Genomic DNA, 17,062 nt, shown 5'->3' with positions numbered 1-17,062 from the left:
GGACTGTGACAATAAGACACCCTCATCTTGGGGAGCCTCCTGGGGAGACATATCCCATCCTTTTGTCACCTTTGTACTTTAACTTCCTTTAAAGGGCTATTGCTAAGATGCTGGAATGGGACTCCCCCTTCTCCCCTGATTTCTACATATGATCTTCCAAAAGGATCAGAAGCGACCTCACCATTGTCTTTCCTTTTTTCCCCCAGAAGGTGAACGGGCTTTGCCATCAATACCAAAGTAAGTGCTGCTGTGTGTATATTGTTACTTGTGCTAGAAACTGCAGAAATCACTGCTTCATTACCATTTGCCTGGACAGCCAGATTGCCACACTTCTGAAAGGGCAACTAGAAAACATTTCCAGAAAGAATTCAAGCCAGTTGTAAATCATGTTGTATGTTTAGGTCTAAGGAGAAGTTTAAAATGAATTTTCCCTTTAGGAGGGAGCTCGAGAGCAGTCAGAGTGGCAAGACTAGTGTAGACCAGTTAAACACTCGTTTCACAGTCATGGCTGATCTTTATAAGAACCTGATACAGGGACCATTCTGGCTGTTTTACAAGTGAGAAAATTTAAAACTATGAAAGCAATTTTGTTAACTTTTTACTTGTTTGTGTCATTACTTTCCTAGCCGATGTGTTGAAATATAAAATTTAAAACATCTATAGTAATGCCTAAAGAAAGAACTTACTAACGTCTCTTTCTCAGCCAGTGTGCTAGGAACTGGGGACCAAATGACAGTTAAGTTAGGGTACAGGTCAGTAAACAATTGTAACCACATGCTGAGTGCTCAGATAGGTGTGAACAGAATCCTAAGGCCTGCAGAGGAACACTTCACCCAGAGTGCCCCAAGGTAACGAGGGAAAACCCTGGACTGGCTCTGCCCTGCCTCGCTCTTTTCCCTCAGCAGCTCAGCACCGATTCCTTCAGCTGCTTCCTAAATCCATCAGCTCTGCCCATTGCACCACCTCCTACTTTCCCTCCTGTTTTCAGCTCTGGTTCTTGTCTGTCTGGGCAGCTCCAGTGGTCTCCTGTGTCTGGGTCCCCAAGACCACCCCAGGGTTTGTGATTCTCTGGAAAGGACTAAGCATATAGTCGCACTCATGGCTGTGCTGTGTTATAGCAAAAGGACACCAAGTACAGCCAGCACAGAGGGAGGGCACCAGGTCAGGCTCCCAAGAGCTCTCTCCCAGCACACTCGGCATACACCCCTCGTTCCTCCAGCAATGAGTTGTGATGATGTGAAGGGTTGTCGACCCAGGAAGCTTGTTTTTGAGACTCAGTGCCGTGGTTTTTATGGGGTCCTGGTCACAGACACACACTCTACCTGGTATGAACCAAAATTCCAGACTCCCCGAAGGAAAGCGGGAGTTCAGCAGCACCATGTTGTCGGTACAAACGGTTTAGGCACGGCGATCATGTCCTCCCCTTACCAGGTAGGGGGTGCTGGGAGCACTCCTGAAATACAAGTCCCCAACACCAGCCATGGGCAGCTTCCAAGGACAGCAGCACAGGCCTGTTGGGTTAACTTTTTTCTGCTTACTTCCTACTGATATTTGTCCAGTTTTGCCCATTGTCCTGTCCATTGTCAGCATTCCAGTGTGGGGGAGCTTTCCTCATTAAAGCCCTTGCACTACTGTGGCTTTAAGGATAAATGCCAACATCCTTAATCCCGCTGGCGGGACCTGTGTGTTCATTCCCCTGCCAGCTCACTGGCCTCATGTCCCCACTCCCCACTCTCTGATCCTCAGCTATATTGGATTCTCAGTCACTGGAGTACCACCCACTTGCTCCCTCCAGGCCTTTGTGAATGCTCTTCCTCCATCCCCCTTGTCCTCAGCCATGCCTGCTCAGGTCTCACCCTACCTCACTTCGTCTGGAAATCTCCCATGAGCCTCTGTCACAGGAGCAGCCCTGTGTGCTTTCCCATAACATATTCTACTTCACTGTAGTACTTACACACTTTACAAATCATCTCTTTGCTTGTCCATACTCCTTTGGCCTCATTGAAGGCCAGGGTCATGTGGTGTCCTAGCCTCAGGAGGTATCTGTCGCACACAGTAGGTTATTGGACGGATAGGGGAGACCAGCTTTCTCTTAGCTTTTAGGCAGCGTGCTTCACAAACTTGATGGTGTTTGATAGATATTTATTAATGTCCCATATCAGGCCAGGCTCACTGTATCTTCAATTGTGGAAAGTCTTTAAGGGATGACTTTGAGGATTAAAACATACAGGAATTCTAAATGTAGATATAAACATGAGCAACAAAGGCGGCAGGTTAGGAGTGGTCGCAGATACTAGAAAACCCAAATAAATAAAGCAAACATTAAATCTTTAGGGTAGCAGCTCCTGTTATTGCTGTTGACCAGGAAATGTACAATCTATACAGGTGTGAGAAGGTGACTCAACAGCAGGCAGAGACTCTTTGTGGGGAAGGAGACTAGGGGCTTGGGCAACAGAATATGGAAGAAAGTACCCTTGACTCCCCAGTGCACCCTTGACTCAGGATTTGTTAGAAAACAACTTTGGTTAAACTTTTCTTAAAAGGTATGGTTTTAGATAGAGAATGCCATAAAAGGAACTCAACTTTATGCTTTGTGCTGTAATCTAACATTATAAAGATTTACAGTTGCACATTGACTATTTCTTTTTTTTAAATATGTTTTTATTGATTTCAGAGAGAGGAAGGGGGGGGGAGAGAGAGAGAGATACATCAGTGGTGAGAGAGTCATTGATCGGCTGCCTCCTACACGACCCCTACTGGGTATCAAGCCTGTAACCCAGGCATGTGCCCTGACCGGAATCAAACTGTGACCTCTTGGTTCATAGGTCGATGCTCAACCACTGAGCCATGCCAGCCGGGCATTGACTATTTCTAATTATCAAAAATGATATGCTCTTTTAAGTTGCAATATTCCCTAGTTTAAATTCTGTATACTAGGAAGAATTTTTATTCATTACTTTTTAAATATATATATATATACATATCTTGATTGATTTCAGACAGAGGAAGGGAGAGGGAGAGAGAGATAGGACCATCAATGATGAGAGAGTCATTGATCAAGCTGCCTCCTGCACTCCCTCATTGGGGACTGAGCCCTCAACCCGAGCATGTGCCCTGACCGGGAATCGAACTGCAATCTCCTGAATCATAGGTTGATGCTCAATCACTGAGCCATGCCGGCCGGGCTGTTCAGTACTCCTATAATAAATGCTTAAGTGTCTGGAAAAAGTTTTCTTTTATAAAAAGATCAAAGTGACTTTGACATCTAAAGACTATAGGGTTCCTTTAGCCTGTGTTTTCTAAACAAACATTTTAAACTGACTATACTTCCATTAAAAAAAATTTTTTTTTTAAAGAAAGTAGAGGGAGAGAGAGAGAAACATCAATGATGAGAGAGTCATCATTGATCGGCTACCTCCTGCACACCCCTGACTGGGGATTAGGCCCACAACCTGGGCATGTGCCCTGACCGGGAATCGAACCGTGACCTCCTGGATCCTAGGCTGATGCTCAACTGCTGAGCCATGCCCAGCCGGGCTACTTCCATTTTTTAAATGTCACTGAAACCTTTGGCCAAAATTTTATTTTATATGGACAAATATATAGAACACTAATGTTGTTGAGCCATATCATGACACAAGTAGCCAGCTACGTTACCTTCTTTCAGCCTGTAATAATGTATATTCATGTACTGCCTGCTTTTTCACATGGTCTAAAGTTTAGAAGGATCAGTTTTCAGTTCCAGGTATTTCCCTTCGATTTTATAACTTTGGAGCAGTCCCTTACAGCATAGCATTTAAATGGAGAATTTGATGTAAACATGCCCACCACACTAATGGTATTGCAGTGTTTGAAGTCACTGTCATGAGTTGCTTTCTCGCAGCACTTCAGTGATCCTTCAGTTGTCTGTCTTAATTTCTGATCTTTAAAACATTAAAACAGTCTGGTGATTTTAAGGGTCTGGGTAGTAGAATCCAATTTTTTAAAAATCCGCCCTCTGAAATGTGAGTCTCCACGGGAAATGGTGTGGTCCTCCTGATAGTCGCAGTGTGGTTTGGAAGAGTAACAGTCGTTTGGTCCTGAGTGCGGCACTCACAGCGGTACCCCTCTCTGTTGCAGGCTGGCCAACAGTGAAAAGCAGGGCATGCGGACACACGCAGTCTCTGTGTCAGGTAAGGGGCTCGGCCTGGAAACCCACAGAGCCAGCTGTGAAATGGAGATGCTCCCAGCAGGGTGGTAGGAGGGTCATTGTGGCAGATGTCTGCTCCTTTTATTATGATTGCTCCTTGTGAACAGCTTATAGAAATAAGACATTCTGACAACCCAACTGCATACTTTTACTGTTGTTAAGTAGGTGCAAGTATGGTACATCAGTTTTTTTGTAGCTGAGAAGTACATGTATAATTCCAGATTACTCAGATGATTATATAGAATTCCAACTTTTTCAGTTTTGCTGTCATGTTAATCATATTTAGCGTGAAAATTTTTACTTTTGGAATTGCCATTATAATTTATCTTTGCAGCAGAATTTAACAGAATAATACTTTGTATATCATTGTTTTTTGAACTTTGGAATATGTGAAACATTTTTAGATGGTTTTGTCTTTCACAATTAACATAAAATGGTGTTTGAATATTGCTTTTTTAAAAATATAGTTAAGATACTGGCATAAGCATTATCTTAACTATTTGCTGGTGTGATGAGTGTGGTGTACTTTCCTTGGTGTGTTTTTAAAATATATGTGTCCTTTTCCCCATTGAAAGATGTGGGAAATGGGGAAACGGGAAACAGCATCTTCAGTGGACCCAAGTTTGCTGTCTTACAGTGCATACTATATACAGACATACAGGCGCACATATACATCTGTACATACATGTAATCTGCTCTCAGATGTCTGCCTCATTTCTAACGGAACAGCTTCCTCATAGCTCTGGGGTCTGACAGTCTGACTTAGAAGAAACCTGATTCCTGTTAGCTTGGTGCCTTGAGTTCCTTTGGGCTTTGCCTGGTTGATGCCAGGGCTCGTTTTGTTTCCCAGCGTGCACGTGTAATTGCTCATTTTTCTTTTATTGCCCACAAACATCCCATACGCCCCGCTCAGAAGTATTTGTGCTCGTACTGATACGCTTAGCACAGATACTTTAGTGATGCGTGTGTGACAGATGTGTGTCGAGTGCTCCAGCTTCAGAAGTCACTGAGCACTGCCCCCAACAGGGTGGAGCCAAGGTGGGCATGCTGAGGCTGGGGCTGGTGGGCGGTGTCCCATGCCTCATGGGCTGCAGGGGGCCAGCATGTTACTAATGTTCGTAAATGCATCTCCATGCCTGAGCAGGGTATGGAGACATGCTGGGACTTAGCGGAATGCATTCAAGTAGTGGGAAAGGAGAAAGGAACACTCAGAGCAGCAGTGACACTGAGAGTCCCTGGTCTCCCAGATGATCCCCTGTGACCACTTACTGCAAATTGTTCTGGGTGCTTTCTAGGAGGTTTGAGGCAAGTTCTGTGGAGGCACTCGGTGGATCCCACTCTCAGTGGATATCTGGTTGGGAAATAAAGCAATATTCTGACATTCAAGAGATTTGATAGCAGGCTCTCATTCATATTTCATTGCAAAGGAAAGAAAGGTAGTTATTACATCTTCAGTAAGACAGTTACAGTTGGTGTTCAATATGTGGAGAGTTTTATCTTTGATATCAAGACCAGGTTTTTCCTATAAAACTGAGTAAGGTGAACAGATCTACAAAAACATCTAATATAGAGCAGTGTGCTTCCTTGGGCTTATTATTCTGAGGCCTAGAGTAGGTTTTTAGCTTAATTACCAAGTGTTGTTTTCTTTTTCTTTAGGAAACTTGTGCATATTATAGAGCTCAGGTAGAACTTAGAACCCAGAGGCCAGTGCTTTTAATAAGGGGTCTGTAAGTGTGATCACAGCGGGGAGGGGGGGGAGTGCATGTCACAGAGGGAGCTTGGTCACAGCAGGCACATGGCTTGGATCAGGATGGGGCTTCAGTAAACTTTAATAATCTTTTAAAAATTTATTAATAAAATCTGAGAAGCCCAAGTATCATCTTGCTAAACATAAAAACAAATATTGCTAGTATCAAAAGGCCTCATTATTTCTTTAAAGAGAAAAATTTTAAAGGAAGGTGTGAAACCTTTAAAATACAAATTCTAGAATTTGAACTCATGGCTTCCCCTCTAGTTTGTAGCATGTTGTGGCTGTATAATAATTGTGGAATTTATTAAGATCAACTTGCATGAGTCAAGACAAAAATATATTTGATACTTTTACAAGCAAGAAACCATATGAATGTATGAATATTATTATGCTTTTGAATGTTTAATTTTTAAAACTTTTTTCATGGGACATTTTAAACATTCAGAAGCAGAAAGGGTAGAATTGTATAATGAATCCTCCAAGTACTTATCACCCAGATTTAGCAGCTGAAAACTTGTGGCCAATCATGTTTCTTACTCTGCTTCCACCCACTTACACAAATATTCCCCAGCAGTTGTTTTAAAGCACCTAGGGCATATTTCATCTATAAATATTTCTAAAACATAAGGACTCTTTTTAAAATATTATATTTAAAATTGACTAATTCTGTAATACCAACTCTATTCAGTACTCAAATCCCTCTGATCACCATACTTTCATGCTTGGTTTGTTCAGTCGAGAGTCAGATTGGCAGTGCTGGTTGGACTTACTGCTTCTGTCTCCTCCTAGACCTGTCAGCCAGGCCTCCTTTTTTTCCCCTTCCTGATTACAAGTTGTCTGTTAAAGGAATTGTGTCACACTGTTTTTTCCTATGCTCTGGGTCTGGCTGATCCATCTCTGTGATGTTGTCCTGGGTGCATTGCTGTCAGGCTCCTATATTCCTGCATTTCCTCTAAGCTGGGCCTTCGGATCAAGAGAAGTTTGATCAGAGACGGGCTCAGTGGTGTTCTTTTTGTCCAAGACTACATACATCATAGGTGATAAATGTGACACCTGGCTGCCTCTCTGTGACATTCGGACCGGTTAGTAGATTTGGTACATCCATTATAAAGCTCCTGTGAGCATGTCACTGACGGCTTTAGCAGCTACTGAACATGTCTGGATTCCATTAGGGGCCACAGAATGGGGACTTGTGACTTCTGTCATTTCTTTGTTGGTTATTTAGCTGGACTAGGTCTAAAGACAACTTTCCCTCATCTGCTGTTCAGTTACCCTGAGGAATGGTTCCTACAGGAAAGACTGCCTTATTCTTTCCCTTTATTCACCAGGTTTTTGTGTGTGTTTTCGTTTTTAAATATGTTTTTATTGATTTTTTGAAGCAGAAGAGTAGAGAGAGAGAAATATCGATGAGAGACATCACATCAATGACTGTCTCCTGCATGCCTTCTACTGAGGATCAAGCCTGCAACCCAGGCATGTGCTCTGACCAGGAATTGAACCGGGGACCTCTTGGTTCATGGTTCACCATTCAACCACTGAGCCATGCTGGCAGGGCTATTAACCAGTTTTTAAAACAACCAGTTGCCTTCCTCCCCAGATGATGTTGTTTGGTGGGGTTTTCTCTTTCTGAGCCTCCTTAGGAATTTATGGATTTTTAACACTCTTGAGAGCGGGGTTTCCCATCACCACCCCAGGTTGGATGGTTTGCCAGAAGGAGTGTTTACTCAGAACTCGGGGCTGAGCTGAAGTTCCACATGGTCAGCACTAAACCATAACATATGAGGAAAGGAATGGAATTGAGAGCCCAGTCACTTGTGTGACTAGAGATCAGAGGACACACTGACCACTTGAACTGACCTTGTCATGCCCTGATGCTGCCTTAAGTGATGTTCCACTTCCCAGTTCTGCTCCTAACTTGTTGATAATGTCCTAAGTGTTGTCATCTTGACCCTGACTTGTACTCTCCCTAGACCCACACCAGATGTCCTCATCTTTCTTGATGGATCCGTGTGGGTTTGCAGTTAAATTTTCATGCCACCTGTTTCTCTTCTGTCACATGTCACTGCTGCATCTTAAAAGGCTGTGTTGTGTATCCCTTGTTTGACTTCCCTGATATGTCTACTGTTGCCCTACCTTTCTGTAATAGTTTCTTCTCTGTTTCTCACTGTGCTGTGAGCTCCTGGAAGGCTAGGATGTGTCTTCTTGATCCAGCAGGTGCTTGCTATAGAGATAGTTGACTTTCTTTTTTTTTCTTTTTTAAAAATATATCTTTATTGATTTCAGAGAGGGGAAAGGAGAGGGAGAGAGAGAGATGGAAACATCAATGATGAAAGAGTCATTGATCGAGCCCACAACCCGGGCATGTGCCCTGACCGGGAATCGAACCTCAATCTCCTGGATCCTAGGTTGCCGCTTAACTGCTGAGCCACGCCCAGCCGAGCGAGATAGTTGACTTTCAAATGAGCATTAAGAACTGAATGAGGGAGTGAATGCGTAAATGATGCTAGTGGGTCGAGGGCTTTACAACCTGTGTATTCAAACATCCTCATCACCAGTTTGTGGGGGTTTTTTGTTAAGGTAATTTACGTAAGTGTACACATACACTGTAAGTCTATCTTTGTTGATGATTTGGGGGAAATTGCCTGTAAAGCTCTTTCACAAATCGGGATCTGCTGTGCTAGTTTCTGCATTTTTTTCTTTATGGTTGAATGTTAGATGTTCATGAGAACCTGGAATTATGTATTGGTCTTTATTTTTCATCTTGTTTCATTTTGTTTCAGTTTTGTTGTTTGTAAAGATTCTGTACCTTCACTTGGCTGATTCTGCAGAGCCATGTGACTCTCCTTATATCTTGGTAGAAATTTCTATATCTAGTGCTAATCTTTGCTAAAAGAGGAAATTGCATGTTAAAATATTAATGTTTTTTCAAACCCAAGTCAATCATAGTAAGAAATTATGTGTCAATAGTCAAATAAAGTATTGCAATTTTTATAGCTATGCCTTAAAATGTAACATGTTTCTTTTGTATTGAAATAATGTTTCTGTTTTTCTTTTTCCTCTTGCCTCTTTATAAAGGAGTCAGTCACTGCCAGCATAAGGTTAAGAAAGCTAAGCGCTTTCTCCCTTTGCTCTTCTGTTCCCACGAACCTCCTACGGGTACTGCACTCACATTTGCACAGGCCCTTATTAACCACAGCGCCCAGGCAGGAGATCTGACCAGATGCTTGTAGATGGTCCCGAGCAGAGTGTACCTTTATGGGGTGTCTGCGTATGTGCTGCCCCTGCCCAGCAGCAACATGGGGCAAGGGTTTGCATAAAGGTCTTTGGGCTGATCTGTTTATAGAAGACTCTGTTTGCCTGTTTGCTGATGTGTAGATGCATGGCAGGGCGAGAAGGAGCTTCCCGGTTCCACGTGTGGGTGTGGGTGTTGGTGTTGTAGTGCAGGGCCTACAGCTACAGTGTTTGCATCATGGCTTCCTGACAGAGCATGCTGCTTTCTGTGCTTTGGGCAGCTGTTCAGGGGTGCTGCAAAGTAGAAGCTGCCACGCCACGTGGAGAGTGTTCTAGAAAGGCAGACTTCTAATAACGGAGCAGGAATTTCTCCCAAGTGCCGTAAGAATACAAGTGGAAATGACCTGGGAGCACAGTTTCGTGTGCCTGCCCCTCACAGCCTCGTGCTGGGCTCACCGGAGGAGCCCATGGGGCGGTCCCTGCTTATCCTTTAGCGTACACACCAATGACGCCTTGTTTTCATTTTTATCTAAGAGGGTCCAAATGCCCGTTGAGGGGGGTAGAAGCCATTTTAACACTTAATTGTGAGAGGCAATCCAATTTTATTTCGTGTGGTAGAAACCGATTTAAACTCTATTGCACAGCAGTGTGACTTTGTATAATGTGTTGACAGCGATGCCTTAAGTCAAGTAAATGCACTGCTACAGTCTTTCCTTTGTCTTTTGAAGTAGATCTTGGGGGATAATTTTTTGTTTTCCTTACACTTTGATTTACTTGTCATTTTAATAGTGTTTTCCCTCTCTCTCCTCCTTCCTTTCCTCCCTACCCCCCCTTTCTTTGCATGCCACCTGGATCTGCAGATGAAGTTAGTGGGGACGGTAATATTTATTTTACATTCATGTTACTAATGTGAGATGGTTTTTTACTGATGCCAATGTAGTTGATGATTGAGTGGAAGACAGCACCAATGTGGAAAATGAGGTTGTGCACACGATTTCATAGAAGGTGTTTAGGGCTCTGTCGTGGAAGGGAGCACTCAGTGTCTCCATCACACCTCACTGGTAAATTTGAGTTGTATATATTCACGGTGAATTTTCTAGATTTTATTATTCAAACCAGAGTTGTGGAAAAGTGGTCCGAATGGTCTCATTCAGCAAGATGAGTCACACTTGAGAGCAGTAAATGACGGAGATACGTACACTGGTTCCTAAGCACTGAATCTGTAACCATTCTCAGTTTAGGAGTGCGGGAGTGGAGAGGAAGGAGTGAAAGCGATTATTAAGAGTCACACACACTAAAGTAATTAGGGAGATGTCCGCTGTAGTGGTGACACCTGTTTCTTAAGCAGTTGCAGGGAGCATCTGATCAACTGGAAATCTAAATCACCCTCACTGTCTCGTTTCCTTTTACCTGTGCACTGCCTCATGCAGCTTCATATTCCTTGTACTAAAGGAGTCAGAGTTTATCCACTAAAATTAAGGGAGGGTATATTTTTATCATGATTAAATGAAAGATTGCTTTTACTGAAGTTTTACCCGTTCATTTTGGTGATGGTACTGATCACTTTGGCATACCGAGCAGAGCACTTTCAGTGAAAGATCTCAACTCAGTGTGACTCTGGAAAAGTGCATTGTCATGGGGCCTGCAGCCTGGGAGTCAAGCTCACTTCTAGATTGACTCCTGGGAGTGACAGGTTAGCTGCTTCCTCTCATGGACAGTTTCTGTGTGTGGCCATTCACTGTTGTGCAGGTGCGTACACGGATGATCCGTAGACACCAGGGTATGAGTAGCCAGGTCTCAGGCTGTGGCCCCCCCAAGGTCCCCTCTGCCCATCCTGGCCTTGGCTGACATGTGTGACCTGAGCAAATGCTTGTCTCCTGTGTCCTTATCTGTGAGAGGTCTCTACGGAGGCTGTGGGGTTGTTGTGAAAGCAAATGGTTATGTAGTGAAAACATCTTCATGTCTGTTCCCACATCTGAATTTCCTAATGTTGTAAATTAGACAGAGCAAGTACTGTTACCCCTATTTTACAGACAAATAAGCTGAGCCTTAAGCCTTTAATCACTTAGTCTAGGTCAGGGGTCCACAAACCAAGGTCCACGGGCCAAACATGGCCCGCCTGCTGTTTTTATATTGACCCTCAAACTAAGAATGATTATTGCATGTTTTAATGGTTGGAGGGGAAACAAAAGTAGAATAGTATTTGTGGCATCAAAACTATATGAACTTCAAATGTCAGTGTCCATAAGTCAGTTTTATTGGAACACAGTCACCGGTTCTTTCACATAGTGTCTGTGGCTCTTACCCACGTAGTGTGAGCAGCACAGGTGAGTGTGAGCAGCAGAGGCTGTGTGAGCAGCACTGTTGGCCTTTTACAGAAAGTTTGCTGACTCTGCTGGGTCGTGTAGCTAGTGGACGTGGAAGAGCAGGACATGTCTGAGGTACGAGGTGAATGAAAGCTGTGAAGTTGGTCAGTCCCCCTGCGTGGCCGAGTAATCTGTCCACTGTGCAGATGTTACCATGTGGGACTGATGACCCATTCACACTTTCTGAGGGCCTTGGGAAGCGTGTCAAGGGAACTAGTTGTTAGAATTGCAGGTATCCAAGCTAACACCGGTGCCACCAGGGGAAGGGCCACCGTTCCTTGCCGGGCAAGCGGAGGGGACATGATGACAGACTTGCCTTGTCTGCAGCCTCTCTGTGGGAAGCTCAGTAGGTGGCCAGCACTGGAGAAGTCGGGGAGCCTGAGGTTTTGTGCAGTCCCTTCATTGATGACCGGTGAGGGTTATCACTGTCTGCTGCTGCGTCCCTCCAGACTCCAGACCGAGCCCCTCCCAGTGACCCCAGGCCTCAGCTCTCACTGTGTGTCATTACTGACAGTGGAGACTTCCTTGTATCTCTTCACCACACTTCAAAATGAGAATTTGGTACCATCTGTGCAGATCTCTAAGGTCTCGGTTTCTGTCCTTTTTATGTTTTTGTATCATTTTTATTTTACCACATACTGTGATACCAAGCCTTTCAAATTATAAAGTTGCCCAAGGTTTTAGAAGCCTCTATTTTTTAAAAATGTTTATTTCAAGATGGTTAACTTATGGGCTGGGCATCCTGAAATTGTCTCCCAAGTACACAGGCCCTGAAAAGCCTTCCTGTGAGCAGCCATGGAGCAAAACTGTGCCCAAGAGGGCTAGGGTGGGAGTCCCAGAATATCCCTCAGGGAACAATCCATGTCTCACAGGTGCTGGAAGGCGTGTGCTGGAGTGCCATTCTGCTACCTGCCTTCACTGACTAGCTCTGGGACCCTTGGAAATTATGTATTTTCCAGGGGAGGTGAGAACAGTACCACCCCATAGGACTCTTCTGAGGATGGAATGGCAGTGGTAATTGTGTGTTGCTGGTGCTGGCATACATGAGCTCTTGAGAATGTTCTTGGCCGTCATCAGCAGAGAGTGTTCATCTGCTTCCTTCATTTGTGCCCAGGTCTTTGTGCCTGTCTACTCTTTTTCTTTTTCTTCTATTTTGCCATTATTTTGGAGGTCCAGTCAGTTTCAGGTGGGGCTCTAGTTTTCCAGGGGCCCTCGAGTATGTGAAAGTACCTCTCCTGCCAGTGTCATACTAGCCCATAATCCTAAAGCCAAGAGAGGAAAATAGGAATAGAACTAAGTCAGTATCAAGAACGTTGGAGAAATAGGCCAGGCACTGCCACTTGTAGACACCTGTGCAGAAGGTGACGCTGAAGCTCCATTTGGTCCCTGTGCCAGTTGAAATTTTTTTACTTTAATAACTTGTTCTGATGATTACAAATTTAAAAATGAATTCTCCCAGGAACTCGGTTTGCTCTCAGTCATTACATAGCAGTGTGTGGAACGACTGAAACCCTAGAGAGTATAAACTATATAGTCTTGATTTTTTTTGGTTTCTATCATTTTAATATCAGGATGAAGTAATAATGGTATCAAAGAAGACAGAGCTTTTAGTTTCTTAATTCTCTGGGGTTTCCAGGGCTGCCAGGTTGAGTTTTCAAAACAGAGCTCTGTCAGATTATAGTTCTCAAAGGATTGCCCCCTTATCTGACCCAGCGACTTAAATCCTCATACGTGCAGCAACAGAAGGCTTCTCTCTTTCCAGACTTTTCAGTATAAGTGTCAGCTAGTGTGCCGTTTTCTTCATGTGTTTCCCCCCATTGATTGGTGGTGGATTTTTAAGTTGCTGCATCTTGGAAAGGAATAAGTGGAAACCCTGGACTCCTTGCCCTCATCTCAGAAAAGAACTCATTTTAATATGCTACTTGTTCTCATTTTATTCTTTTGGGTAGATCTTTTAACCTTTCAACATTAATGTATACTCTTTAAATATCTGAGTGAGAAAGTTACTAGAGGTGAATTCCTGGGTTGCTTTCACCATGAGCAAATCAGCCTAGTTAATCTCCTCGGAAATTGGCTGCCATTTTTGTTTTCCAAAGGAGAACATTGAGACGATGCTGTGGAGTCTAACTATGAGTAACATCAGGTGCTGTGTTTGAGATAACTAGTCTTGTTTGGACAATGGTGTGGTTTGGAATGTTTGCTGTGGCTGAGGGAGAGTGGCCGTCAGCACCAATGGTAGGTTTGGAGCTATACATAGTTGCTTCATGTCTTTCTGTTTTTCACAAGGACTTTCTGTGTTAGCTGCTCTGTCTGCTCTCTGAGAAACAAGTCTGTGTCTTACAACATAATGGACCATGATGTCACTTTTTTCCCCATAAATGACTCATGTGAGCAAAAATGGAGTAATAGTGTTTTAAGAATATGACAGTATAGTAGGAAATTTAGGCATACCATTTTGCCTTTTCAAATTATATCACAGGCCAGGATGTCCAATATTTAACCTCTTCCAACATACCTGTTTCCTTTTCTGCAGAAACAGACGACTATGCTGAGATCATAGATGAAGAAGATACCTACACCATGCCCTCAAGTAAGCAGACTTCTCATTCATTCTTGCTCAGATGTGACAGATACTTAACTTGTAAATAGCTCACATTGAAAAGCTTTAGATACTTATTGTCCTTTTCATAACTGTTTTTAATGCCTCATTGAGTGCATAGCAAATTCTCTTTTCAGCCTTCAGAATTCTACATTTTATGTGCCTAAAACTCAAATATCTATACGTCTGTTTACTTATGGGCTTTTTGTCATCTTGCTTTCTGGCTCTGTGATAATATAACCTTTATTGATGAGAGAATTTCTGTAGAAAATGAGTGTTACTTAAAGTTAAAAAAACATCTATATTTAATTTTTTGAATATGTCTCTTCAGTGACTTGCATTTCCCTTGTGAAATGCTGTTCTTTATTGCCCTAGACTAACCAGTTACAAAGAAGGGCTCTAGTTCAGTCCTGCAGCCAGGTGGGAGGTGTGGGAAGCTGACTTTCTGTAGCCTAAAAATGTCAGCGTCTTGCTTCTCTCTGTCGAACTCCTTGTTGATTGAGGAGAATCTGGAAGCCCCAGATCTCCGGTTGGAGTTTATAGTCCCAGATCTTGAACTGGAGATGCCTTTGAAATGTCACTCACATTTAAAAAATTGTAAATCTACCTCTTAAAGAGGCCCCATTAGGATTCCACCTTACAGCTTCAGAGGCCTTAATAATTCAACAGTTGACTTGCTGATTTCAGTAGAGCTGTACATATTTGTAACATAAATGTTTGGGGTGCTTTTACCCTGTTGTGTAAATATTTTAAAAGATGCTCGAATTTTAGATTTACTGTGTACATTGACGAGCTATTACCAAAATAAAGAGAAACAACACAGCCTGCTGAGGCAAACATAATCCTGGGTGGGCCCTGGGCCACCTTTCCAGAGCTCTCCTGTAACGATGAGAGGGGCATGAAACAGAGGCGAGAGCTAATACTTAAGTGTGTACATTTTGACTTGCCGTAGCAATTTGGGAAGATGTTAATTTTTAGTTACCACTTTGTCATTTGTACATTCCTGCAGAGAATCCAAATTCTTATTTGTGTGTTTATTATTCAGAGTTGAGTAGTAAATGTCCAATGTAGTAACTTATCCAGACCCCCGAAAAATGAGTTACCTAAAGGAGTTTATGAGGTGGAACTTGAGAGCATTTCTGTGTCACATTGCACTAACCGGAGGGGTTTAGTTCCCTGTGTCTAGTTCTTTTTTTTAACTCATATTCATGGTTAAAATATTTAACAAAGCAAGTATTATTGACATGTACTCTCTGAGTTTATTGTTGTTAACCTAATTACTGTTATTTCTAAGCAAGGTCTTCAATTTTTTTCTCTCTTAATTGCAATACAGAAAGCTATGGAATAGATGAAGGTAACAGGATTCCTTTAAAATAACTATTTGCTTGCAATTGCAATCTGTGGAATGATATGGGATGTTTCAGTTTTCAGTTAACTTTTATTTTTAAACTATTTTTCATGGGTTTACTCATTCTGTTAAACCAATGGAAACACTAGCTAACGTGATTTTAAAGAGGAAAATAACCATCTTAAATTTGGGTTGAATTTCTGCATGATTTGTAATTTGATAAACCAGGGGAAAGTTGTTTTATTCCATTGGTGATCACACTAATGGGATATGTGCGGTAGGGGCTTCGGGGACGACTTTCCTGACTGGGAGAAATCAAAATGCATACTAAGTAGTGAATTGATTAGAACCAATCTCCTAGGTTCCTAGTGGGTATTTCTTTCTGTGTGCCTCTAAATAATTGGTTTTGTGTAAATCGGCAACCTAATATATTAATTTGAGGCAAATGCTCTCAAAATATAAAATACTCATAATTTATGTGATGTGCTCAACCTGATTCCAAGTCTAATTTTGAAATTAATTTTTAGAAGCTACCTCTTTAAACTCTTTTAGCTCCATGAATAATATCAAGATAGGACTTTAATAAAGTGAGACACTCTTAAACTTTTAAAACACGTAGTTACTCATGACACAATATTTTTGTTGCTTCCATATTTACAAACTTTATTTATTTGTAAAATAATTGCTTTAAATAACTTTTTGAGCCTTCATATGTTAATACCTGAACTAATAGTACTTATTAATTAAGCATATAATTTAATACATAGAGAAGTTATTTAGAAAACTATCAAATAGATATCAACTAACTCAGACATTAAAAAATATGAAAAAATCTACCTGTATTAGAACTTGATGGTTTGGTACTTCAGCCAGTGCCATAAAGTTACATGAGTTCCTTTAAAATGCTATTTAAGAGAATTCCACTGTGTTTAAAGTGTTTTCATAGACAGATGTGCCATGTGACGTTTCACTCCAGGGTGTTAGAAATGAACTTGTGTCAAGTGTTGTTTCCACGTTTGGAATGCTGTACTTGTGTTTTTGATGTGTGGGTCCTGTTTTGCAGCCAGGGATTATGAGATTCAAAGAGAAAGAATAGAGCTTGGACGGTGTATTGGAGAAGGCCAGTTTGGAGACGTCCATCAAGGCATTTACTTGAGCCCAGTAAGACCAAAAGTTTGGACTACTTTTGACTGTTTAAGTTTAAATTGCCACTTGTTTGTCTTTGTAAGTCCTGAGTTCTTCAAGGTATTTGCAGTTGGCTTTTTTGTTTTATTTTGTTTTGTTTTGTTAATCCTTACCAGAAGATTTTTTTTTTTTTTCCTTTTTAGACAGAGTAGAAGGGGGGGGCAGAGAGAGAAAGAGAGAGAAAGAAACATCGATGTGAGAGAGACACATGGACTGGTTGCCTCCAGCACTCACCTTGCCCTGGGCAGGGCGAGAACCCACAACCCAGGTATGTGCCCTTGACTAGGAATCGAACCTTCAACCCTTTGGTGCTCAGGCTGATGCTCTAACCACTGAGAAACACTAGCCAGGACTGCAGTTGACTTTTTTAAGCTCATCATATATGTCAACTTCC

The 17,062-nt window shown here is 42.3% G+C and overlaps 1 protein-coding gene across 24 annotated transcripts in view; it reads left to right on the top strand.

The window, feature by feature from the left end:
• PTK2 (protein tyrosine kinase 2) overlaps positions 1-17,062 on the top strand; it is a 168,616-nt gene that overhangs the window by 89,530 nt on the left and 62,024 nt on the right. For 10 of the 24 annotated variants that reach the window (XR_013997441.1, XR_013997442.1, XM_081116801.1 and 7 more), the window contains 6 exons: positions 207-237; positions 4,120-4,172; positions 10,031-10,048; positions 14,070-14,126; positions 15,469-15,489; positions 16,547-16,644. Coding sequence is in view for 21 of the 24 variants with exons in the window: in XM_081116801.1 (XP_080972927.1) it covers positions 207-237; positions 4,120-4,172; positions 10,031-10,048; positions 14,070-14,126; positions 15,469-15,489; positions 16,547-16,644 (278 nt within the window). In the remaining 3 variants the exon portion in view is untranslated. Of the gene's footprint in view, positions 1-206; positions 238-4,119; positions 4,173-9,014; positions 9,096-10,030; positions 10,049-14,069; positions 14,127-15,468; positions 15,490-16,546; positions 16,645-17,062 lie in introns of those variants that run through there. The other 14 variants (XM_081116806.1, XM_081116793.1, XM_081116794.1 and 11 more) reach the window with 5 other exon arrangements.

The sequence above is a fragment of the Miniopterus schreibersii genome (genome assembly GCF_964146895.1).
Source record: "Miniopterus schreibersii genome assembly, chromosome: 17".
Classification (NCBI taxonomy): Eukaryota; Metazoa; Chordata; class Mammalia; order Chiroptera; family Miniopteridae; genus Miniopterus; species Miniopterus schreibersii.
Note: the sequence above shows the minus strand (reverse complement) of the source record. Positions and strands in the feature narration are given on the sequence as shown.